This window comes from Colobus angolensis, unplaced genomic scaffold (genome assembly GCF_000951035.1).
Source record: "Colobus angolensis palliatus isolate OR3802 unplaced genomic scaffold, Cang.pa_1.0 Scaffold152, whole genome shotgun sequence".
Taxonomy (NCBI): domain Eukaryota; kingdom Metazoa; phylum Chordata; class Mammalia; order Primates; family Cercopithecidae; genus Colobus; species Colobus angolensis.
Genome location: NW_012114622.1, coordinates 7383347 through 7409899, shown reverse-complemented (window position 1 = coordinate 7409899; position 26553 = coordinate 7383347). Strand labels below are relative to the sequence as shown.

The 26553-nt window shown below is 37.7% G+C and overlaps 1 protein-coding gene across 1 annotated transcript in view; it reads left to right on the top strand.

Moving 5' to 3' along the window:
• Positions 1-26553, top strand: part of FBXO3 (F-box protein 3) — a 33839-nt gene continuing 7286 nt past the window's right edge. Inside the window, exons 1-9 of the mRNA XM_011936390.1 lie at positions 1-137; positions 3680-3769; positions 5477-5640; positions 15848-15962; positions 18462-18666; positions 20261-20306; positions 23155-23239; positions 24098-24220; positions 25873-25988. Of these exons, the coding sequence (XP_011791780.1) occupies positions 34-137; positions 3680-3769; positions 5477-5640; positions 15848-15962; positions 18462-18666; positions 20261-20306; positions 23155-23239; positions 24098-24220; positions 25873-25988 (1048 nt within the window). The 5' untranslated portion in view covers positions 1-33. The remainder of the gene's footprint in view (positions 138-3679; positions 3770-5476; positions 5641-15847; positions 15963-18461; positions 18667-20260; positions 20307-23154; positions 23240-24097; positions 24221-25872; positions 25989-26553) is intronic.

Sequence of the window (26553 nt, the reverse complement as noted above, 5' to 3'; positions counted from 1 at the left end):
GGGCGGGGCTAGACCTGCACCGGGCCAGGCAAGATGGCGGCCATGGAGACGGACACGGCGCCGCTGACCCTAGAGTCGCTGCCCACCGATCCGCTGCTCCTCATCTTATCCTTTTTGGACTATCGGGACCTAATCAAGTAATGGGACGACACGCATGGCAGGGGTGGGGGATGGGGAGAGGAGGCGGTGAGGCAGGGGGGAAGGAGGTCGGGGCCGCTGACAGGACCCGGGCTCCCGCGACACCAGAAGGTGACGCCAGGGCCGCCCTCATCCTGCAGAGCCACCGGGGACCGGGACGAGACGGGGGCGGAAAGGGCCTCGCCCTGAGTCTTCCTCCCGTCCTGGGCCGAGGTTTGAGAAGCGACGATAGCCCCTCTCTCCCAGGCCTCGGCGAGGCCCACTTGCAAGAGAAAGAGGTAGTGGCTCTCTTGCCGCCCCGCCGCGCTCCGTGGACCCCCGTTGGCCCCGCAGGTGCCCGCCTGGTCGGGGTCAGTCCCGGCTGCTGTGTAAAAGCCCCTGTCCCTGCCAGGCGCTCTTCTCTGCTGGGTCCGGGGCCTGCGGAGTCTGGCGCCGGCCTGGGCAGGTGGGGCCAGCGAGAGGAGGAGATAGGCAACCCCTTATACTCCCCTGGCGCGACTTCCCCAGCGCCAGAATCGCTGTCAGGGCTCACTTTCGGACTTCAGTGCGTGAGAATTGTTTTGCTGTCAGCATTGCTCCTTACGGTTCGATGTTGGATTTTGTGTTTTGGTACTGACTTCCGGTGATGCCATGCCGGTGACTATCTTCTCTCTGGGACACCTTGGGTTTCCCACATTACTAGCATCTGTTCCAGAAATAAACACCGGTTGCTGATAAGGTGGTTCAATTCCCAGTTTCTTCAGAACTTGGGACCGTGTGAGGTGGTGGAAGAAATGGCGCTGCCAGCCCGCCCCCCAGCTGTCAGGATTGTTTACACCCTTGACAGGGGGTGGCATGGCTGTGAGTTTCCTGTGCTACCGTATAGATTTGCAGAGGATGCAAAGTCGCCCTCTTAGGATAGGTGGGCGCGATTTGTTTTGTGTTTTGGATTAACCATTAGATTCTAGCCATTTGATGATTGTGCTCTGTGTTATTAGAGGTTCTTTTATAAATACAGATTTCTTGGAGTTACAGATAGTTGTTGGCCTAGCTAAGTGGTGATAGATACCTCAAGTTTTTGGTCACTACCTGTACTGGTCGCTAGCTGTACCTGCTAGCACTTTTATTTTTCTAGAAAATACTTACAATTTAACTAACAACCTCCAACTTTTGACTGCTGCCAGAGTAATCTTTCTAAGACACGTCTGGTTGTCATTCTCCTTAAAACCTGTGACACCCTTATGTTTATAGACTGTAACCTAAACTTCTGGGGCATTGAAGGCTCTTATCATCTGGCTTGTATATCTGAGGTCCTCCAGGACTTATTTCTCCTCCACTGTCACATCTGCACCATCCATTCTAGCCAAATCAGACCTCTGCCAGCACACAACACACTTGCACTTTCTTTTTTCTTTTTTTTTCCTGTGGCTCAAGCTCTCAACCTTGCCTGGAATGCCTTGCCTACTTCTTCTCAACCTGGCAAGGTGGAGAAGATGCCCTCTCTACCTTCTTCCTGCAGAATTGATTTGCCATGTCAGGTAGATGGCGTGCTTCTTGATTGTAAGGACTGCCTTGCTTATCTTCGTATTCAAAGATTTTTTTTTTTTTCGAGGGCCTGCTATGTGCCAGTCTGTTAAGTGTTGAGGGTACAGTAGTGAACAACGCAGATAAGGCAGCTCTTATGGAGCTTACAGTCCAGTGGGCAAGCCATAATTGCAAGAGGTGCTTAGTGCAGTGAGGGAAATAGATTGCTCTGTTAAGAAATAGAAAGGGAGAGGTGATCAAATCGGAAGGAGCTGCCATATATGAAGCAGGACATATACAGTTCTGGCAGGGGGAAAAGTATGTTCAGAGGTTGACGGGACTGCTGAATGGTACTGTTCAACAGCATGGCCTGGTGGAAGATACAGAAGGCTGGCGTTGCTGGAGGTAGGGAGTGACTCACAGACAGTCATCAGATGAGGGTGGTGAGATCATGAAGGACCCTGAGAACCACGGTGAGGAGGTAAAATTTTACTTTAAATGCCTTAGGTAGTAGTCACAATTTTAAACAGAAGTGACATGATCCCTCTGTAAATGTCTGTGGAAATAAATTGAGTTGAATACCATTTGAATTTATCTACAGAAAAGTGTCCAGTGTATTGCAGCTTTTTTCCTGTACCACACAGCCCAGTTTTGTCAAGGGTCTAGTCTAGCGATAAGCTCTGAAGTTTTTGGTGTGTATTTGCTGAACTGGACTGGGTTGGATTGGATTAGTACACTGGAATCATGTGGCATCAGTTGCGTGGTTTGAATTGAGATAATCTGATACCCTCTCCGTTGCAGAGTGATTTATTCTGAAATGGAGTGAATAAGTGCCACACTGTGCATCAGAATGACCTGTGCATGAGAATGGCCTGTGGCACTTTTTAAACATATAGATGCCTGAGGTACAGATCTCAGTCTAAACCAACTGGATCAGAATCTCTAGAACAGTAGTTTTCAATCTTGATGTGCATCGATTTCATCTTTCATGCATATTCCAGATTCTTTTATGTTGTTTAGCTCCTAGGGCAGTGAAGGGAGAGGAATCAAGAAGAGGGTATGGAAACTGAATGCACAAAACTGAAGGGATTCCTATGTTTACAAAAGTTAATTTGGGCATCTCCTGAACTTGGCAGAAAAGGATGAAGATGATGTTTCTGTAAAATCTGAAAATCAAACAAAGGCAGTTTTGTTTATTATAGATTGGTTTTTAACACACCTTAGTCATGGCCTTGACAAACCTGATGTGATTTAAGATTCTGTTGATTAGCTATTGCCCAAGTGAGATCTTTGAATACCTACTTTCTGTTAATATAACTGAGTCCTAATCTTAGATTCATTCTTTTTACAAATTAATTATGTAGGGTGGAATTTACAAGATTGCAACACTGTTGTGTTAGAAATCTTTATATGGTAAGAAAGTTATTTGCTTCTAACATTCCATGTTTTGTGGCAGCTGATAACTTGTAGAGCCATGATTATTGAATCAGATCTGTTATGATTCAGGCACCCTCTATAGGTGGAGTTTCCAGTAGTTGCTTTAATGAAAAAGTGGTTTTGGTGGTAATACTTTTTTCCTTTAAGTAAAAAAATTTTAAAAACAAAAATAAAAGATCTGTGTATTTAGTAGCATATATCTTACAGATCTTGGGAAAAAACCCCAAGTCCCTTTATGACTAAATAACTTTCTTCCTATATGCAGAAGTGAGTATTGTCCTGACAATAAGCATAGGACAACTCCTTGATTAGAGATTAACTCCAGTGGTATATATGGTTTGTAGGTATTTTTGTGAAAAATTACGATTGTAGATGTTTCAGGGTTTATTTGTGAACTCAGTTTCACTACTAACAAGGCAATTATACTACTTAACATGTTAAACATGTTTTAGAAAATGGTTTTGTAATTGTAAGGGTAATTAGTGAAAAATAAGAGAAACAAAAGGCATAAAACAAAACTTAACAATGGATATTTTAATCTTTATTTTAAAATTGTTTTCTTACTTTTTTTAATACTATCGGTGAATCTGGTTACTGCCAGCTGTTGCTATGTCAGTCGAAGACTTAGCCAACTATCAAGTCATGATCCGCTCTGGAGAAGACATTGCAAAAAATACTGGCTGATATCTGAGTGAGTATTCAGGGAATACGTACTTCTGAAAACTGGCCCTTGGTTTCTTCCATAACACTAGTCTGTCCTGATTCTCCTCTCTAACCCTTGTCTCTTTATCTCCTTTGGTGGTTCTTCTCGTGCCTGCTAGTAAATGTTGGTATTCGCCAAGGTTCTGTCCTTAGCCCACTTCTGCTCTCCCTCTCTGAACTCTACTGCATGCATTATTGCCATTTATAGTGACTATCTGCATGCTCCTAACTCCCAAACCTGAATCTCCCTCCCTGACTTCGCTACTGAGCTCTAGAATTGTTTGCAGAACTGTCTGCTGGACCTTTCTATTGGCTGTCCCACACTTATTAACTGGATTCAGTAAATGTTAACAAATTTGACAGAATCAAAGTACAGATGACAGAAAGTGGGAGTTGAGAAAGGTGGAAGAAATGAGTAGGAATGCTAATGTCTTTTCTTAGATTGAGTGGAATCAGGTAGTGACTAAAGTTGGTGAAGTAAGAAGCAGAGGTTTAAGCATATTATTTAAAGCTGCAAGCTTTAGACAGAACTGAAAATTAATAACAGAGCTATCAAACACTGGGAGGAAAAAGAACAGGTAAGGGGAAGTTTAAGTATTGCTAGATCTTTCCGTGTTTCCCTTTGGGGTATCAGTAGATACATGTGAAGTTGATAAATCAACAACTAGAGGCATAAACATTTAGAACTATAGAGGTAACTTCTAGAAATACCTAAGATTTCCTTTGAGGAGTTGGACTTAAAACAGGATAATAGTTTTTCATCGTAAGTTCTTTGGTACCTTTTAGTTTGAATAATCTACGTGTATATTATTTGGATTAATAAAAAGATGCTCCCCTTCCCTCTCCTACCCCCGCAAAAAAAACCCACCCTGAATTGTTCTTTTCCCCATTCCTAAACCTATCCTTCAGCATTGCCAGTCTTCATAGCAGCATCATCCACTCAGGCATCCAAATCAGAATTAGGAGTCATCCTAGGTGTGTGTGTGTCTCTCTCTCCCCACTTCTCTCCTTCTACATTCATCACAAAGGCTTACCAAGCCTTTCTTACCAAGCTCATTAGTATGTTACCTTAAGGCCCTCTGTAGCTGCCTTACCCTCTGTGACTTCTGATTCTTAACTTTGTATACTTCATTCTTTCTCACTGGTTAGACTCTACCTTTTTTGAAGGCAAAAAATGTGCCTTATTTTTTTATATCCTCAGTGGCTAAGTGGACACTCAATAAATGCTTGGGGAATTTTACCAAATAGGAATGTTGAATCATGTAATTAATTTCTTGTTCTATGATTCTCAACTAATTCAGTGTAGATATGTGTTAGATTTATATATCACAAGATTCTAAGTATTCTCTAAAACAGAATACATGATGCCTTTAAAATTTTATAATTGGTGTATTTTTAAGAGTAAGTTGAAGTTTATACGTTACTACTATTCATATTTTATTAAAGATTAGAAAACTGAAAAAAAAAAACTAGAAAGAAAATGAGAAAATGAGTGCCTAACAATTCACCATGCCAGCAGTAACTTTTGTTAAAAATTTTAATGTATATATCACTTTTTGCTATCTGATCTTCATTTGTGGCTAAAATATAGTGAAAAGGAAGAGAAAAGTACACATTCCTTTATGTTATAGGTATCTAAAATAAATGCTAATATTATTTTAAAATATTTTAAGTCTCATGTTTTTCATCTATTTAGGGAAGAGAAAACACAGAAGAATCAGTGTTGGAAATCTCTCTTCATAGATACTTACTCTGATGTAGGAAGATACATTGACCATTATGCTGCTATTAAAAAGGCCTGGGATGATCTCAAGAAATATTTGGAGCCCAGGTGTCCTCGGATGGTTTTATCTCTGAAAGGTACTGGGAATGCAGGGTCCCTTTCCCCGTTTTCATTACTGTTAGTATAAATAGGTTAATTTAAATAACTTTGAATCTCTGTCATCTACGCAACTGTGTTAATCCAACCTTGTCTGTGATTTACTGTTCATATTTGGCCATGGAAGTAGGACCTTCACTCTAGTGCTTACGCTGTTTTTTCTCAGCCTTGGGACCCACATGGTTATTTATCAGAAGGGAAAGCTGAACTTTTATCCTTATATTTGTTTTCTATTAAGAAAGTAGTCATGCTAAGATTGTGTGAGAGTAATTACAGTGATTTCTTTTAAAAGATTTTTTTTTGATTGTGAAATTTTGCCTACTGTATCAATACTCTTTCCTATTTTCAGTACAAGTAAATGTTTGTTTGATAGTCTAATATTCAGAAAGACCCTTGGTCTTTACCTGTGTAAGAGCAACCTAGTAGAGTAAGGAAAACTTTTATCCTTATTTTGACATTTACAAAATAGTAGAACTAAGATCTGAACTGAAGTCTGTTCAACTGCAGAATATGCTCTTTCTATTATACCATTATTGTCCAATTTTGGCAAGAAATATTAAGCCATTTCCATTAATTTGATTTAATTAACAATCATGAAAATAGACAGATTGTAGATAGATTGCCACTTACCTGCTTTACCCTCCCAGTTTTTTTCAGATTTCTGTACTGAAAGGCATTGTATACATGTTCGGTTTTGCTGCGCTAAAGTTGGAATCAGTTCTTCTCAAATATTTTCTTCCCTTTAGAACTAAAGACTCTTTTGAAACAGTATTCCTTTTGCATTTTGTGTTTCCTCTCTAATTTCCCATGCAAATATTACTTTCATGCAAATCACAGTTGCATGACCAGGTGCTTGAAACTGAATTGCTAGAAGGTAGAAGAAAGAATGATTTGGCAGAAAGAGTCGAGCTTTGAAGAAGAGTACCCTTGATTAAGAAAAGTACCTTTTCTTAGAAAAAAGAATAATACTATTTACTTGATATGTAGGGTTGAATATTTCAAGAGGAAAATAAATCTGAAAATAGGTATTTGGTGATGATAAGGCAAGGGCTTACAGTAGCTATTATTAATTAAACACAAAGCTAGGCACTGGCTAAGTATTTCTTGAGTATTGCTCCATTTAATTGCAAAAGTCCTATGGGATAAATAATTACTATTCTCATTTTATAGGTGGATTACCTAAGGTATAAAAAAATAAGTTGTGGCCGGGCACGGTGGATGATGCCTGTAATCCCAGCACTTTGGGAGGCCGAGGTGGGCAGTCAGGAGATGGAGACCATCCTGGCTAACACAGTGAAACCTCGTCTCTACTAAAAATACAAAAAAATTAGCCAGGCGTGATGATGGGCGCCTATAGTCCCAGCTACTTGGGAGGCTGAGGCAGGAGAATGGCGTGAACCCTGGAGGCAAAGCTTGCAGTGAGCTGAGATCGTGCCACTGCACTCCAGCCTGGGTGACAGAGCGAGACTCCGTCTCCAAAACAAAAACAAAAAACAAACAAACAAAAAAACTAAGTTGTTTAACCATCACAAAGGAAAAGGCAAAAACCAGGATTTGGATACAGAGCTGACTCCAGAGCTATGGTCTTAACATTGACTGAAGGGAGACAGGACCTATCCTATTATGTTTGGAATGTGTATTGGACTAGAAGAGCTAGTTTAAATATTAGGAGATTTGGAACATGATATGGTATATGGTTCTGCTCTTAGGCTCAGAGCTATCAAGAAGATAAAACTAACGATATGTAACAGCTGCTGCTGCTTATTTTTCTTTTCTTTTTCTTTCTTTCTTTTTTTTTTTTTTTTTGGTGCATGAATTTTGGCATTTCCAGGCTCCCTGTACTACCTAGCGGTTGGAGGTGGGGTTGTCAGATAATTCCTTGACAGCTCCTGTTTTACTCCACGGTGCCAGTTCTCTGGGGCTTTGCCATGAGTTGGAATAGGAGAAAGGCTCTTTGATGTCTGCAGTGCTGGGGGTTCTTGGAACCCTAGGCTTATGAATTTTAGAACCAAGTTAGGAAACTTGCTGCTCACCTCAGCTGCCACAGTCTTGATTCCATCACAAGGTTATAGAGGTTGCAGATAAAAAGGAAAATCAGAAAGCAAATAGGCATTGGGCTTGGGGAAATTTTTTTGGAGTATCTTGAAATTAAGATATATTGTTATCACATGTCTTCATATCTCATATTTACCTTAAGTTTTGGCTTAAAATTTTAGAGTTTGAAGGCACCTTAGAGACTGTTTAGACCAGGGGTTGGCAAACTTTTTCTTTAAAGGACCAGACGGTAAAATTTTAGGCTTTGTGGGACACATGGTCCCTGTCACAAGTCTTCAGCTCAGCTGTTGTGGGAAAGCAGCCAAAGATGATTCATAAACAAATGAGTGTTGCTGTATTCCAATAAAACTTTATTCATACAAGGAGGCAGCAGGCCAGGATTTGGAGTGTGGGCTATTAATGTGCCTGTCCTGGTTTATGCTGGTAAGTTGAAGAAACATACCCAGAGAGTTTAAGTGACTCATGCAAGGTATCAAACTAGTGACCAAGATACAACTCTAATCTAGGCTTCTTGGCTCCTAGTAACTTTTTCACTGTTTCCTTCTATGAGTAGGTTAAGGGGAAAAGAAAGGAAATAAATATTTACTGAGTGCGAATAAAGCACTTTATTCGTAAAGTCTTATTTAATCCTCACTATAATTCTCTAAGGTGGGTGATATTATCCCCCTTTGAGAATGAAGAAACAGGATTAAAGAGGTGAAATAACTTGCCAGAAATCATGCAGTCAGTGTGTATCAGTCCATTTTTGCATTACTATAAATAAATGTCTGAATCTGGGTAATTTATAAGACAAGAGGTTTAATTGGTTCATGATTCTGCAGGCTGTACAGGAAGCATGGCGGCATCTACTTCTGGGGAGGCCTCAGGGAGCTTTTACTCATGGGGAAAGCACAGCATGAGCAGGCGTGTCACATGGCAAAAGCAAGATCAATAGGGAGAGAGGGAGGTACGGCACACTTTTAAACAGCCAGATCTCATGAGAAGTCACTCACTATCTTGAGGACAGCACCAAGGGAAGGATACTAAACCATTCATGAGAAAAAATCCACCCCCATGATCCAATCACCTCCCACCAGGCCCCCCTCCAATATTGGGGATTACAGTTCAACATGAGATTTGGGAGGGGACAAATATACAAACTATGTCAAAGTAGTAGAGCAAAGATTAACTCTGGTCTTTCTGCCTCCCAAATTCTATTATGGTTGGATACCTCTTTCAACCTTGATTTTACTGTATTGTAAACATATATTTCCTTTTAGTTTTCTTTTTGCCATGTTTATTTTTGTCTCTTTCTCTTCTTTAAGAAATTCTTAGTTTCCTGTTACATGTTAAGTGTCTAACATGTGGCATATACCGTACAAATATTAGTTTCTTTCCTCATCCAGTAGTTCAGGTTGCCATTCAGCTTCGTTTCTTTTATACTAAATTTCTCTTTTTATAATGAACTTTTTATTTTGGAGTAATTTGAGATTTACAGAAAAGTTGCAAAGAGAGTTCAGAGAGTTCTATACACCCCTCACCCTTTACCTTTATGTATCCCACTGTGGGACATTTTTGAAACTATAACATCTTCATTGGCACATTACTATTAACTAAACTCCAGACTTCACTTGAATTTCACCAGATATTCCATTATTATCCTTTTTCTGTTCCAGGATCCAGTCTAGAATTCCACATTGCATTTAGTTGTCATGTCTCCTTAGTGTACTCTGATCTGTGGCAGTTTCTTTGTCTTTTATAACCTTGACAGTTTTTTTTTGTTTATTTGTTTTTTGAGACAGTCGCCCAGGATGGAGTACAGTGGCATGATCTTGGCTTACTGCATCCTCTGCCTCCTAGGTTCAAGCAATTCTCCTGCCTCCACCTCCCAAGTAGCTGGGACTATATGCACAAACCACCACACCTGGCTAATTTTTGTATTTTTAGTAGAGACAGGGTTTCACCATGTTGGCCAGGCTGGTCTTGAACTCTTGACCACAAGTGATCCGCCCCTATGGGCCTCCCAGAGTGCTGAGATTACAGATGTGAACCAGCCACCACACCCAGCCCCTTGACATTTTTGAGAGAGTACTTATCAGGTATTTTGTGTTAGGTTAGTGCAAAAGCAATTAATTGCAGTTGCTCAAATCAGCTTCATCTTGATATTTTACTGATGATTAGACTGGAGCTGGAGTTATTTTCTTTTTTAGATAACTGCAGATTTGAAGTGCCCCTCTCATCACATTATGTCCAGGGGTACATGCTGTCACTAATGGTTTTAACTAGCATACAGAAATAGGAACAAGTTGTAAGTGCACAACTCATTGAATTATCACAAGGTAAACATGTCCATTCTAACACCCTCCAGACCAAGAAGTAGAATATTATCTGTACCTAGAAGCCCTCCTCATATTTCTTCCCTCTTTCACAGAGGCAACCATTATTCTGATTGTTTAAGCTGTTGAGTAGTTTTCTTTTTTGAACTTTATGTAAGTTGTATGAGTAAGTATTTTGTATGGATTATTTCCACTTTGTGAGATTCAATCTTTTTGAGTGTAACAGAGTTTGTTAATTTTGGCTGCAGTATATACTCCATTATCTGAGTAGACTATTCCTTCTACTGTTAATGGATATTTGGGTTATTTCTATTTCTGGCTATTACAAATAATGCTGTAAATTTTTATATACATTGTTGATGTCTATATGAGTATATTTCTACTGGGTAAATATCTGGCATTGGGTTTGCTGGGATATAGAGTTGCTTATATTAAACTTCAAAAGATGGTGTTTAGTTTTGAAAGTGGTTCTACCAGTTTACATTCTTACCAGCACTTTAATGTTATCATTCGTTTTAACCTTTTTGGCAGGTGTGTAGTGGTGGTTTTCATTCACATTTCCCTAAGGATGTAGAATAATGACAGTTATATTTCTATCTTTCCAAGCCTCATATATCATGTATTTCTTTTTCTTGCCTTATTGCACTGGCGAGGGCCTTCAGTACAGTGTTGGAGAGGAGTAATGATGGGATAGCGGGCATCCTTATCTTTCTGATTGCAGACGGAAAGCTTTCAGCATTTCACCTTTAAATAAGATGTTTGCTGTAGGGTTTTTTTTGTAGATATTCTTTATCAGATTGAAGTTAGTTCCTCTGATCCTAGCTTGGGAAGAGGATGTTTGTTTTTGTTTTTTAAATGGATAATTGAATTTCTATCAAATGCCTTGTCTGCCTTATGATTCTCATTATTTTTCTCCTTATTTTGTTAATGCAGTGAAATGCATTAATTGCTTTTCTGAATGCTAAACCACTCTATATTCCTGGAATAATCCTACTTTGATTGTAATATATTATCTTTTTTATATGTACTGGATATGATCTGCTAGTATTTTATTGGGATTTTTACATCTGTGTTCATGAGAGTTTGGCCTGTAATTTTCCTTTCTTGCAATGTTCTTGTCAGGTGTTGGTATCAAGATGATGCTGGCCTTATAAAACGAGTCGGGAAGTGTTGCCTCTTTTTCTGTTCCCTGGAAGAGTTTATGTAAGCTTGGTCTTATTTTTTGCTTAAATGATTAGTAGAATGCACCAGTGAAGCCATTCAATTCTGGATTTTTCACTGTAGGAAAGTTTTAAATTATGGATTCAATTCCTTTATTAGATATAGGAGTATTTTGATTTTCTGTTTATTCTTATGTCAATTTTGATAAGTTGTTTTCTAGGAAATTGTCCACTTCATCTATTTTCAAATCTGTTGACATAAAGTTTTTCATAATATCCTCTTATCTTTTTAATGCTTGTTGGATCTGTGGTGCTATCACCTTTTCCATTTCTAATATTAATTATTTATACTTTTGCTGTTTTTCTTCATCAGTCTTGCTAGATGGGGTGAATTAATTTTATTAATCTTTTCAAAGAGCTGGCTTTTGCCTTTGTCAGTCCTTTACTGTGTTTGTTTTTTATTTCATTAATTTCTTTGATGTCTTCTCTTTGAATTTACTGTGATTTTTTTTTTTTCCTGACTTGGGATCATTGCTTAGATCATAGATTTTCAGGCTTTCTTATTTTTTCAAATGAATTTAGAGCTCTAAATTTCCCACTGAGCACATTCGTTTGTCCCATAAGTTTTAATACATTGTATTTTCATTACCATGCAGTTCAAAGTATTTTCTGATTTCTTTGATTTCTTCTTTAACCCATGCATGATATAGAAGTGTATTACTTAATTTCTAAATATTTTGGACTTTTAAAGTAATCTTTTAAATATAATTTATAATTTAATTCCACTGTGATCACAGGATATACTTTATGTGAGTTCAGTCATTTAAAATTTGTTACGACTTATTCTGTGGTCTAGCATATGATCTATTTTGGTAAATGTTTTGTGTATACTTAAAAATAATGTATTTTCTGCAATTATGGAGTTCAATACTGTATATATAATTAGGTAACATTTGTTAATCTTGTTCAAATCTTCTACACTCTTACTGAATTGTTTATTTTGTCTACCTGTTCTGTTAGTTAATGAGAGAAGTATGATAAAATCTATTGCTGTGGTAGGCAGAATTCTGAGATAGTCCCCAAATTCCCACCCACTGGTGTCCATGTCTGGTATAATGATCTCTCCTTGAGTGTAGGTGGTACTATGAAAATAACTGATTTTCTTCGATTAGGTCATATTATATGAAAAAGGTGAAGGGATTTTGCATATGTAATTAAGGTCCCAAATTAGTTGAATTTGAGTTAATTATTAATCAAAAAGCAAATTATCCTGACTGGGCCCCACTTAATCAGATGAGCCCTTAAAAGGGACTGGGCCCTTCCGGAAGTCAGATTCAATGTGCCTCTCCTATTGACTTTGAATAAGCAAACTGGCATATTATGGAGAGGGCCACATGGTAGAGAATGGTGGGTGACCTCCAAGAGCTGAGGGCCTCAGTCCTGAGGAATTGAATTCTGCCAACAACCAGTGAGCTTGGAAGAGGATCCTAAGCATACGATGCGTAAGATGAGATAGCAGCCCCAGTTGATGCCATAATTTCAGCCTTGTGGGGCCTGAGCAGAGGATCCAGTTGAGTCATATCTAGACTTCTGACCTACAGAAACTGTGAAATAATAAGTGCTTTAAGCTGCTAATATTACAGCAGGAGAAAACTACAGCCACTGTGATTGTAGATATATCTTTTCCCCATTTTAGTTATCATTTAAAAATATATTTTAAAGCTCTTATTAGGTACATAAAATTAGAATTGGAACATCTGTGTAGTGAATTTAACCTTTTTGTTATTACAAAAAGTCCTCCATTAGCTCTTATAAAGTTGTTTGCCTTAAAGTCTCATTTCATGTGATTTTAGTAGAGCTACTCTAGCTTTGTTTTCTGTATTTACTTTAAGATGTGTCTCTTATATATAATTCTTTGTTTTTTATCTGGTCTGTCAGTTTGTCTTTTCATTAGATTATTTAATCTGTTCATATTTAATAGATTTACTAATTTGTTTGAGTTGAGATATACCATGTTTCAGTTTGTTTTTCTATTTGTCCCACCTGTTCACTGTTCCTTTTTTGCAATCTTCTTAATTATATTTCATTCCATTCCCTTCTCCTTTTTTTTTTAGTGATTATATTAGAGATGAAAACATTGCATCTTTGACTTATTAAAGTCTGATGTAAATTAGTATTTTTTCCACTTCCTGCACAATGAAAGAACTTTATAATGCATTAACTCCAATCACCTCCCTCCTGCCTTTTGATTTATAGTTTTTGTGATTTTGATTTTTAACATAGTTTCCCTAAAAACATTCTTATTTTACATATTCAATATTCTTTTAGACTAACCTTCATATTTACCTTTTCTGGTTGCCCTTCATCCCTTCCTGTCTTCATGCTTCCATCTGGGATCACTTTCCTTCCACCTGAAGAATTCCTTTTGGTATTTCTTTTAACTGACTGCTGCTGCTGAATTTTTCTTTTGTTTATCTAAACATGTATTTATTTCATCTTCATTGTTGAAGATACATTCATTGGTTATGGGGTTTTGGTCAGCAGTGATTTTTCTTCATCACTTTGAAGGTATCATTCTCCTGACTTCTATTGTTTATTTTCTTTTTAAAGACAGGGTCTTGCTTTGTTGCCCAGGCTGGAGTGCAGTGGCACAATCATAGCCCATTGCAGCCTCCAACTGCTGGGCTCAAGCAGTCCTCCCAGCTCAATCTCCCGAGTAGCTGGGACTACAGGTGCGACACCATCCCTGGCTAATTTTTAAGTTGTTTTTTTTTTTAGATGGGGTCTTGCTATGTTGCCCAGGTTGGTCTCGAACTCCTGGCCTCAAGCCACCCTCCCACCTCATCCTCCCAAAGTGCTGGGATTACATGCATGAGCCACTGAGTCCAGCTAACTTCTATTGTTTTTGTAGAGAATTTAGCGGTCAGTCTTACTGTTTTTCTTTTGAAGGTAATTGTACACTCACCTTATCCCCCACACTGCTTTTAAAATTTCTCTTTGTCTTCGATTTTAGCAGTTTTCCAAGATGTATCTAGATAACTATTTTGTTTGTAATTTTTCTCCATAGGGTTTATGGTGCTTCTGAATCATGGTTTGACATTTTCATCAATTTTGGAAAATTCTCTGCTGTTATCTCCAAATACTGCTTCTGCCTCATTCTGCTTTTCCTCTCCCTCTGGGATTCCAGTGCTTGTATCATAGACCTTTCTGCCATGTCCTCCCATGTGTGTCTTAGGCTCTATTTGTGTTTTTCCATCCCTTTTTGTCATCTGACCTGGCTTCCAGTTTATAATTCCCTCTTCAGCTTTGAAACTGTGATTTGTTGTTAAACCCTTTCAGTGTATTCTTATTTTAGTTTTTGCATTTTTCAGCTCTAAGATTTCCATTTGATTCATTTTTATAGTTTCTAGTTCTCTGCTGAAATACTCGATCTTGTCATTTAATTCATTGAATGTATCAATTGTGGTTATTTTTAAGTCCATGTTTACTAACTCCAATAACCATGTATTATGGATTTGGTTCTATTTTCTATTTTTTCTCTTTCTTTAGTCAGAGCTTGTCTTTGTATAGGCCTAGTTGTTTTTAATTTATTGCTAGACATAATTTGAAATTTGGAATAACGTTATTTTCTTCTAGAGATTACTTTTGCTTTTGGCTAGCAGCTAGTCAATGGGCAAATCACTGTAATGCAATCAGGGATTGATATGATTGAAAACTGGGCTTTAGTCTTTATGAGGACTAGTCTTATCTTCAGTTCATCCTTTTTCCTAGGATGTCAGTCAGGATCCTAGCCCAAAACCCTGGGTTTTACCAGGTCCCTCTCTCCTTTGTGGACCCTGAACTCTGTTGTTTTGCCCTCTAGCCTCGTGGTACTGCCTAAAGCTTTGCTCAGCTTCTTGGCCACTCAACCTCATATTTGCTTTCAGAATTGACAGCAATTCTTATCTTGTCTAAAGACAAGGTGGCTTCCAATGCCTGGCTCACCTCTCAGTCTCCCTCTTCTCCTGGACCCCTCTCCCCTGCTGTTGTGATTCTTCAAAAGTCTTCAAGCCAATTTTTTGTTGTCAATATTCAGCAAGAGGTTTAGTCCAACAACCTGGTGGGCTGCTGCTGAATGTCGATCTCTTCTCTTGGTATTTGTCATTATTTCCCACTTCTCAAAAGCTCGAATATGTGGCAAATTTACAAACATGCAAAATAGAGTTCAAGTTAATGGCCTCCTCACACATGAACCCATACCTTATGTCCTATATTTCCCATTGAGAGTCAGTGTTAAAACTCTTAAGTAACGTCAGTTTAGAGAACTTCCAGGGGTTTTGGGTTATTATTACTATTTTTTAATAAAGCAGTATGAATGTTTTGGATTTAGGCAATTTAGAGGTTTGTGTTATAATGTGAAAACATTATTGTGGATCTCATTGGTACCCACTTTCCATGTTTTACTAAGTGCCAGTGTTTTCCCTGTTGGGAGGAAACTAAGAAATTTGCTTGCTCAGTGCTTCAAATTAGGTTTCAATTCATTTCCCTCTATTTCAGCCGTAGATTTTGGACAGAATTCACTCACTCCAAGATTGTTTCATTAGTTAGCAGATAGATTGCATTTCTTCTTAGATTTAAGGTTGTTTCTTCACAATTCACTCTTTTTTGTGCCTTTATAGAGGGTGCTCGAGAGGAAGACCTTGACGCTGTGGAAGCGCAGATTGGCTGCAAGCTTCCTGACGATTATCGATGTTCATACCGAATCCACAATGGACAGAAGTTAGTGGTTCCTGGGTAAGATATTCAATGTTTTGGTTATTTTTAATGATGCAAGTTATTTTTTAGAATGAAAGTAAATAAATTGTATTTGTAGTTACCCTTAACAAATTAAAGATGCATGGAATTCCCTCTTTCTCCTTTATAGCAATCCGTAAGACAAAATCTATAGCTTGAATTAGATTTTACCAAAATAAATGTATCTCATAAAAACACAGTTTCTATCAATATACTTGTATAGTTAAAATGAAGTCTGGTATGGGATGGGAGATGGGACATACAGTAAAGGTATGTGCGATATATTTTAACAAAATTCTTCAAAACTCTTGAAATGTGTATCTTATTACAGGCCAGGCAAATTATTTTGGGAGCTTGATGTGAATTCTACCTACTCTACATGTAAAGAGCACTCATTTGTCCAGAGGTGCATACACTACACTAAAGAAAATTGTTTTGTCATATTAAACACAGTCTATAGTTGAATGGCCTGTTTAAAATTTAATTCTAAAAAATGAAGTATTTATTATGGAGCTTTTTTTTTTTTTTTTTGAGACAGGGTCTTGCTCTGTCTCCCAGCCTGGAGTGTAGTGGTGTGACCTCAGCTCACTGCAGCCTTGACTCCCCTGGCTCAAGCGATCCTGCCACCTCAGCTGTCCCAGTAACTAGAAGTACAGGCGCACCATCACGCCCGGCTACTTTTTTGTATTTTTTATAGAGATGGGGTCTTGCCATGTTGCCCAGGCTGGTCTTGAATTCCTGGGCTCAAGCAATTCCTGCCTCAGCCTCCTAAAGTGCTGGCATTACAGATGCAACCCACACATCCAGCCTTTTTTTTTTTTTTTTTGCCAAGAGATGATGTCTTGCTATATTGCCAGGCTAGTGGTATTTAACTCCTGGGGTCAAGCAGTCTTCCTGCCTCTGCCTCCCAAGTAGCTGGGGCTACAGGCATATACCACTGTGCCTGGCTCAGCTTTATTTATTTATTTATTAAGATTTGTTTTACAAACTTTTATTATTTTAAATTTTTATTTATTATTATTATTTTTAGAGATGGGGTCTTACTATATTGCCCAGGCTGGTCTTGAACTCCTAGGCTCAAGGGACCCTCCTCCCTCAGCCTTCCAGTCAACCATATCCACCTTACATGGTAGAACTCTTGGGTAAAAGTGGACCATGCAGTAGTCACCAGAATTCACCCACAGTTTTAGAAGGCTGTGCTTTGAATGGGCCTACTCCTTTTGCACTTTTATGAAAGTCAGCTATTTCAGAGACATTGTGCTTGTGAAATGCTAATAAGAATTTAAGGAGAACTTTGCATTGTTCTTATTGGAACCTGGTGTTCCTTTGTATGTGAAGAATCATGTGAGACTGTTACAATTTCAGATGAGGGTTGAATGAGTATAGGGAATCCCAGAGGTAATCACATTGAGATTACAAGGTAGTCTTCAGAAGTCAAATATTGGGGGCAGGGCACGGTGGCTCATGCCTGAAACTAGCTCTTTGGGATGCCAAGGCAGGAGGACTGCTGAAGTCAGGAGTTCAAGACCAACCTGGGTAGCATAGCAAGATCCTGCCTGTCTCTATAAAAAATTAAGTTAAAAACAGTTAGCCAGACTTGGTAGCATGCACTTATAGCTCCAGCTACTCAGGACCTGTGGATCTCTTGAGCTCAGGAGTTTGGGGCTGCAGTAAGCTACTGCACTCCAGCCTGGGTAACAGAACGAGATCCTGACTCAGAAAAAGAAAGAAATCAAATATTGTGCATGGGTCAGAAACAGAAGTCAGTTAGGACTAGATGACCCTAAATTATTGGCTGTTTTTTCCTATTGAACTGAAACTTGACAAAGTTGAAAAATTGTCAGATTTTAAGAGCAAACAGGAGAGAACTTTATTAGAAGAGTTGCCCAGAACCGACATGACAAATAGGTCATAAATTGCAACCCAGGAATTTTTATCTATACATGGCTCAAGCATTGAGACTTAGGAATCTCATCAAGGAATACCTTGATACCTGTATTGCTATATGTATATTTAATGAGATTAATCTATACCCCAGGCATCCAACTTTGTGAAAATTTGGACAAGGTTTAAGCTGCTTTACATTTATACTCTCTGGTTGCACAGGGTAAGCCAAAGGTTGTATCAAGATAAGCGCATCAGATAATTTACTTCTTTAAACATTAAATTGGCCATACATACATGGCTAGCAGAACACCAGCAAATCAACATATCGTGGCAAGATGGATTCTTGAAAACAATAAAACTGTATTTCTTTTTAAAACATTGCCATTTAGACATTTAATTAATTTTCAATTTAAATCAGAATCTTTTTTCCAATCAAAAGAGTTTGAATTACATATTTAGAAATTACAGTGCTTTGGGTATTCCTGATTTGGAATTGTCATGTTAATTAGTACTCATAAAGTTGTGAGTGGGAAATTATTATTCATCAGAAAGATGAAGCACAGCTGTTTGGCACTGCTGTGTATTACATGTTTGAGTCTGTATGCTCCTCAGGTTATTGGGAAGCATGGCACTGTCTAATCACTATCGTTCTGAAGATTTGTTAGACGTCGATACAGCTGCCGGAGGATTCCAGCAGAGACAGGGATTGAAATACTGTCTGCCTTTAACTTTTTGCATACATACTGGTTTGAGTCAGTACATAGCAGTGGAAGCTGCAGAGGGCCGAAACAAAAATGAAGTTTTCTACCAATGTCCAGTAAGTAGAACGTGTGTTTAAATATGGCATTAAGATGTATTCTGATGGTTGTATAAATGCATGCATTAGGTATTTTCAGGATTGTAGAATGGGTATAGAATATTATGCATTTTAGTCATAGACCTCTCTAACTAGAGTTAATATTCTGACATAATGGCATGGAACTCAAGAGAAAACTTGACAGTTGGACATAAAAAACTAGTGTATATACAGAGGAAAAGCTACGATTTGTCTTAAGGTATTTTAAGGAAAAGTAATGAGGAGCTTTTTGTTGAAGTAATTAATTGTAATATATGTTTCAGACTTGCCAAAAATTTAGCCTTTGAACATCCTTTGATTCATGCTTTGAGTGCAGTAGAAACTTTTAAAATTTTCTTCAGTGAGTATTTGACATATCGAAAAATGTAGTTCTTTTTTAGGAGACTTTTATTATTTTAATGTAACCACAGAAAATATTATGGTATTGGTTTCATTTAGTAAAAATGAAAAAATAATTTTAAGTTCTCAGTAATTTCTCAGTTACACACGCTCTGCCTTCATTTTTGCCTTGATATGAACTTTTTACTTAAAAAAGGAATTTAAAATACAAAATTCTAAATTTTGGCTGGGTGTGGTGGCTCACGCCTGTGATGTCAGCACTTTTGGAGGCTGAGGCAGGTGGATCAACTGAGATCAGAAGTTTGAGACCAGCCTAGCCATCATGGCAAAACCCCATCTCTACTGAAAAAAAAAAAACACAAAAATTAACCATGTGTGGCGCACGCCAGCTACTTGGGGAGGCTGAGGCAGGAGAATTGCTTGAATCCAGGAGGCGGAGGTCATAGTGAGCTGAGATCAAGCCACTGCATTCCAGCCTGGGCAACAGAGCAAGGCTTCCTATAAAAAAAAAATAAAAAGGGCCGGGCGCGGTGGCTCAAGCCTGTAATCCCAGCACTTTGGGAGGCCGAGACGGGCGGATCACAAGGTCAGGAGATCGAGACCATCCTGACTAACACAGTGAAACCCCGTCTCTACTAAAAACTACAAAACACTAGCCGGGCGAGGTGGCGGCGCCTGTAGTCCCAGCTACCCAGGAGGCTGAGGCAGGAGAATGGCGTGAACCCGGGAGGCGGAGCTTGCAGTGAGCCGAGATCCGGCCACAGCACTCCAGCCTGGGCGACAGAGCGAGACTCCGTCTCAAAAAAATAAAAAATAAAAAAATAAATAAAATAAATAAAATAAAAAGAAAATGCTTTTCGTAGTTGAGACTTGTGACTCTACATAACATTTTACATATTTAAAGAGCTTTTATAGCTTTTAACTTTTTAAAGCATTTTCATACTTTTTATCTCATTTTTGACTTGATGTCTCTGTAAGGTTGTAAGGATGGTAGCTTGGTCTCTCCATTTACTGAGAAGAGTGAGTAACCTAGAATTGTTCAGATCTCTTGACTCTGATTCAGAACCCTTTCTTCTAGGATAACAAGCCATATATCTTCTTATCTCAACTTTATTTTTATCTGTTTTGCCTCATTTCCAGGGAAAGATACAGATAATGAACAATGAAAAATTAAGTAAAATATGTTTTTATCGATTGTATTCTTTTTCTCACCTAGGACCAAATGGCTCGAAATCCAGCTGCTATTGACATGTTTATTATAGGTAGGAAAGAAAAAAGTCTTTTTTTCCCGCTTCTTCTTCCTGGATATCATAAAAAAATTAAATTGGTAAAAACTTTTTCAGCTACTTTAGCAGCTGGCAATTTCATACTTGGATTTCTTTAAGGTTTGCTGGTTTATAAAGTACTGCATCTAGGTTTTCATTAGAACAGTTTTTGTATAGAATATTTTTAATTTTGAAAAAAGCCAATCCATATACAATCTCATGCTCTGAGGACTCTTCTATAAGGCAATGAAATACACGGAATTGCTGTGAATGTGTATATATTTTTCTTAACGCACGTGTATTGCTCATTATATTCATGTATAATTGGAGATACAGATATATAAAGCAACTTTAAACTTTTTCTCTTTTGGTGCTAATGCAGTAGCATTAAGATACTAAGTCACGTTAGAGACCTCTAAAGCAACAGTGTTTAGGGACTAATATAAACTCTATACCTCATAAACTCCTTGGTACAACTAGTTTTTCGTGGCCTTAAAAGAGTATTTCTTATAGGTTTTGAGAACCCTTCAATTTGTAAGTAACTACAGCTCACCCCTTTGCTATTTATCCCGTCTTGTCTTGTTTGGATTTTGGTCATCTAGAGAAGCTTCCAGACTGTCCATTCTGCTTTTTAAGGGTACTGACTGACATATATTAAACATCTCCATATATGAATAGTAAAGGGTCCTTATAGACTAAGGCATTTGTATTCAATTCTGTCTTCTCATTGGAACTTTGAACAATGAACAGTGTATCTCATTGGAACTTTGAACTGTATTTGTTCCATAGTATGGCACATTCCACGTTCATGGTGTACTTCACAGTATCAAGATCTCACCCTTACCTAGTAAGTTATAAAAAGCTTTTAAATGTAGGTCCTAGCTTTCAGCTCACTCTGACTCATGTGGTCTCTGGTTTCTAAGTTAAGCACTCTCTGGAGCTGTTTCCTGTGCTCATTGCCCTCGTTGGTATTTTCGCATAGCACACACTTTCAGAGATTACCATAGTGGCTGTGGTCCAGCAGTGCTACTCAGTTTATAAATGAAAGGCAGCCAAGTGCTAAGGTAAGCTGTTGCCCAGCCTCTGTGAGTTCCGTACTCTTAGTTTGGTGCTCGTCTGACATGGTGTGTAGAACCTCACCACTCCAGCAGAGTACTAAGGTGTAATAATACTATGCCAGAAGCTCGGATTTCTCTTAAAATGGGAGAGCAAAGCAAAAGATTGAGAGACACTGAGAAGTGATGAGGTGGGAAATTAATGCGGGGAGAAAGGACAAAAAAGGAGCTTCCTTTCAGCTGCCTTGATAAAGCTCCAGAACCATCAGAGAGACCCCAACACATGGGCTCACTTTAAAAGGTAAATTACCTTAGAACATATAAATTACATCTTGATTCAGCTAAGTTTGTTTAGACCGGTAACACACAAAATGGCATATCCTGGTGTTCAGTGTGCTATTAATAGATATTTTAAAAAATTGGAATCTGTCGGATAAGTTTAGTAGTGAATGCAGCCTAGTCTGTCCTCATCTTAAAGAATACACTCTGGTACGTATTGTAATAAAATAAGGTAGATTAAAATACACTGTGCCAATCTTTTTATGCAAACCACAAATTTGTCTCTACTTATATAACATTTTTTCCACAAAATATACATGTATATGATTTTTTAAAATTCAGAGAAATTACTAGTGCTAAAAATGTAAAATTATACCCTCTATGAATTTTAATGACATTATATAGCTTCTTAATATCTTACTCAAAGTAGGTACATGATCAATGAACCTTGAATACAAGTGTTTAATAAATAATGGGTCAGAATGGGTCATTAATAGATATTGAGAAAAGAGCCAACTATTATAGTTTCCCTTCTCTCAGCTGATGCCTTTTAAAAGCTTAAAGCCTTGTACCATTAGATATAAGCCAAAATGTATCTTCTATCATTCCCTAAATAGAATAATTAGTAAGCACTATAAATTTAGCATATGACATTCAGTGTGACAGAGTGTATAAACTGGGTTAATTGAAACCAGATTACAAAGAAATTCATTGAACAAAATTAATTAAAGGACTAATATGTTCTAGGCACTGAGATGTATTAACAGTAAATAATGGGGGGTCTGACAGACTTATGTTAAATATTACCTAGAAGGAGTAAACATTATTAATTCATGTAAATACTTGTTATAATCCAATCATTAGATCACTGATATATGGTCTGGACTAGACTGTTCCAGTAATCCTTTTCTGCTTTGAACTGGTCACTAAGAATATGGAGGACCGCTGTGCAATTAAATCTATAGTAGTGTGCAACTAGACCACTTTGGGATTGGCCTGATGCACAGAACTCCACAATGCCATGTCCCTGGTAGATGTCCAGACTGAGCCTGGCTTCTGCTAAAATTTTGTGCTTGAGTCAGGATGTACCTGGACCAGGGAAGTCTGAGAATAGGTGCTGATATTTTTCTTGTAGTTTCTTCCTAGACATAGCTGTATCTTCTTTGTTCTATATGTTCAATAAATTACAGACAGAAGGCTTTTCATTCTTGTACCAGAATGAATTAAAGTTTAAAATTTGATTAATTGTAAGTGTAAAAAAATAGTTTGAAGGTCATTGGCGGATTCTCTAACAATAGTTGGCGGGATGAAAAGGGGGAGAATCCCAAGGAAATAAGGTAGATAGAATTGAGAATAGAAATTGACCTTATAAATGATTAGCACAATTATATCTATAAATGTTTCTAGTTTTGGTATCATATTGTAAAGTATAGAGGAATTACAATTGTTTCCTATATAGATTTTACAAAACTATTTGTTCTTTTCTTTTTTTTCCCTTTCCTGGTTTATAGGTGCTACTTTTACTGACTGGTTTACGTCTTATGTCAAAAATGTTGTATCAGGTGGCTTCCCCATCATCAGAGACCAAATTTTCAGGTATTTTATTTAGGTCTTTTTGTATTGAAATGACTGTAAATCAGAAAAAAATAATAAGTCACAGATCATGAAATGAAGTTTCCTAAGAAGGTTGATAATAAAACCTCTCTATTGAGATTGATAATAGAAGATTGTCTTCAATCTCACTATTTTATTCTCACCTTAAAGCCAAACATCTAAATGCTTAGACAACTGGTATTTTTCCTATCCGGAAGAATCAAGAAAAAGGTGATTTTGATTTAGAAACTATGGGTTAATAGTATCTATATAATTTATTTTTGAAAAAAAACCAAAAAGTTATTTGGCAACTGATAGATTTATTATGAATAGCAAGTCAGTAACTGTTGATTCCTGGCAAATATTTATTATCTCTAAATGGAACATTCAGGTATTTTAGATAGTATTGGAGGTAATACTGGTTCATAATAGCCTGGTTGGCAGAAATGATAGACTGAGTATACATTAGAGGCTTCTGGGAACAGCATACTTGCACATTTTTATTGTCAGAGCCATCATTTAGCATTAGCCATCATGTAGCTGGGTTTTCAGATGTCCCAAAAGTTTCCTTAGCCCTGGAAACTAAATAAGCTCATTTTTGTTTCCAAGCTAATTACCAGTCCATTATTGGAACCACTGATCATTGAACCTTGATTGCTGTCATTACTGATCCAGAGTTACCAAGGTTTTATCGTTTCTTTCTAGTTTCCTTCTAAGTTTTATAGGACTATACCCAAATATTATTGAACTTTTCTGGGTCTGAAATATGATTTAAATTTTTCGTCCTAAAGTATAACCTATTTTGCATTGTATCTTTTAAATCCTGTAGATTTTTAAATGTTTAATTTTTAAATTACCTAGATATGTTCACGATCCAGAGTGTGTAGCAACAACTGGGGATATTACTGTTTCAGTTTCCACATCGTTTCTGCCAGAACTTAGCTCTGTTCATCCACCCCACTATTTCTTCACATACCGAATCAGGTGAGAATTTTAAATGGGGTCGCCTTTCAGTTAATGGTGGGATATATCCAATGGACATGTTGCTATTGTCCCATTTGACATGATATGTAAGACACATTTTGAAAGAACTTGCTGAAGTTGGGAGGAAGGTGGATACATTTTCTATAAGATAGTGGTCGTGGAGGACTTGGACTTCATATTAACATCTAAGTTATTTAAGTTATTTCTTGAAAATATACTGGGTATTAAGTATTGTGCCAGATACTGTGGAAATGGACCACTAAGTTGTAGTCGTCATTAAAGCTCTAAGTTGTAATGCATTCTAGAAGCTGTCAAATTGCCATAATAAAGTCATGCACTTTAAATTTCATCGGGCCTATTTATATTCAATTAAAAAATCTAATAAGTGTGTATTGCAATGCCAGACGTAGTGTTAGACATTGAATTTTATTAAATAAGAAGCAAATATTTTAAATTTATATTAGTTAGAAGTATTCTGTGCTATGACACAAAGATAACTCATTGCCCTAAGGGATTAAGGATACTGTGTTTTAAAATATATTTTTATGTGTTTTATGTTATATATAAGTATATTTTAAAATACACATACATGCATATATGCATACTGGAAGTATTTTAGTAAAATATAACTACCAGAAAGCATCCTAGGATTTAGATACTGTATGCAACCTTTGCTATATCCAAGTACACATGTATAGATATTTGTTGTTTTACCAGTTTGATTTAGATCCTGCCTAGGATTGATATGTGCTCAAAATAAACATATCAACGCATACTTATAGGATACTTAGAGTGAAAATAAGAGACACCAGATTCCTAGGGAAAGGGGAAAGCGATAGCATTGAGAAACAGAGTCAAAGTGTAATCCCAGGCTGGATGTGGTGGCCCACGCCTATAGTCGCAGCACTTTGGGAGGCCACGGTGGGAGGATTGCTTGAGCTTAGGAATTCAAGACCAGCCTGGACAACATAGTGAGACCTTGTCTCTACAAAAATTTCAAAAAAAATTAGCCTGGTATGGTGGCACATGCCTGTAGTCCCAGCTACTGGAGGGGCTGAGGCAGAAGGATGGCTTCAGCCTAGGAGGTCAAGGCAGCAGTGAGCCCAAGATTACGCCATTGCACTCCAGCCTGGGTGGCAGAGTGAGACCCTGTCTCAAAAAAAAAAAAAGAAAAGAAAAAAAAGAAAAGTGTAATCCCAGTAACTGGTGACATTTTGCCTTAAACTGTCTAGAAACTAATGGAGAAAAAGGAAATGGGTTGTATAGTCTTATGCAGTTAAAGAGAGACTTTCAGTTCTCCGGAAGTTTTTCATGGCACTATCTTCTAGAAAGCATTTGCCAAATTGATCTTTATTTGAACAGCAAAGGATTGTTGTTACCATTATGTTGCATATTTTATGTTGCCCTTTCTATTGTTGATCCACACTAACAGTCAAATGCGTACGTTGAGTGAAAGCATTTTTGTGGGGGGATCCAGCTCATGAAGCCAGTATCTTTGAGAACTTAGAAAAATAGATGGCTAACATGGACTTTGGGTTGGGTTTCTTAATTTTTTGGAAATTTTTCTTCATAGTATTAGCCTGAATACTGTATCTCTTAAACCAAAGAAACAAGCCAGATTTTTGTTCCTACCACCCCATTCCCTTCTCTAGGATTGAAATGTCAAAGGATGCACTTCCTGAGAAGGCCTGTCAGTTGGACAGTCGCTATTGGAGAATAACAAATGCTAAGGGTGACGTGGAAGAAGTTCAAGGACCTGGAGTAGTTGGTATGGAACCCAAGATTTTAGGTTTATACATTAATTCCTTAGAAGAAATTTTAGACTTTGCATCATAAATACAACATAAAAGGTCATTATCCTATTAATTTAATTCCTTAAGCATTAACTTTTCTAAAATAATAGCAAACTCAATTATTCAGAGATTGATTTCCCTTTCTGTGGATCACCTGGGGTTCTTTGCTTTTCCTTCATTTTTTTTTTTAACTGGTTCATTATTCATTATATTTTGTGGGTTAGAAGACATAGGGCAGAAAGGGGAAATAAATTTTGTATTGGTCATTTCTTTTGAAGTTTGGGGGGAAATGTTAAAATTAATGGCATGAATTTTTATTGTTTGTGGATTTCAGTCACTTTAGTTGTGGTTACCGTTGTCATTTGGCTTTCTTAAAGATTGTGATTATCTGAAGTCTCTGAGCCCTCAGATTCTTCAGGTGTGAATATGTGCTCCAGGAAAATAACACATTTATGCTATGTACTTCTGTTATCAGTCCTAAGCATATGCAGAATCCAGTTTAAGGTTTTCTAAATTCATTGCTATGAATAGATCTACATG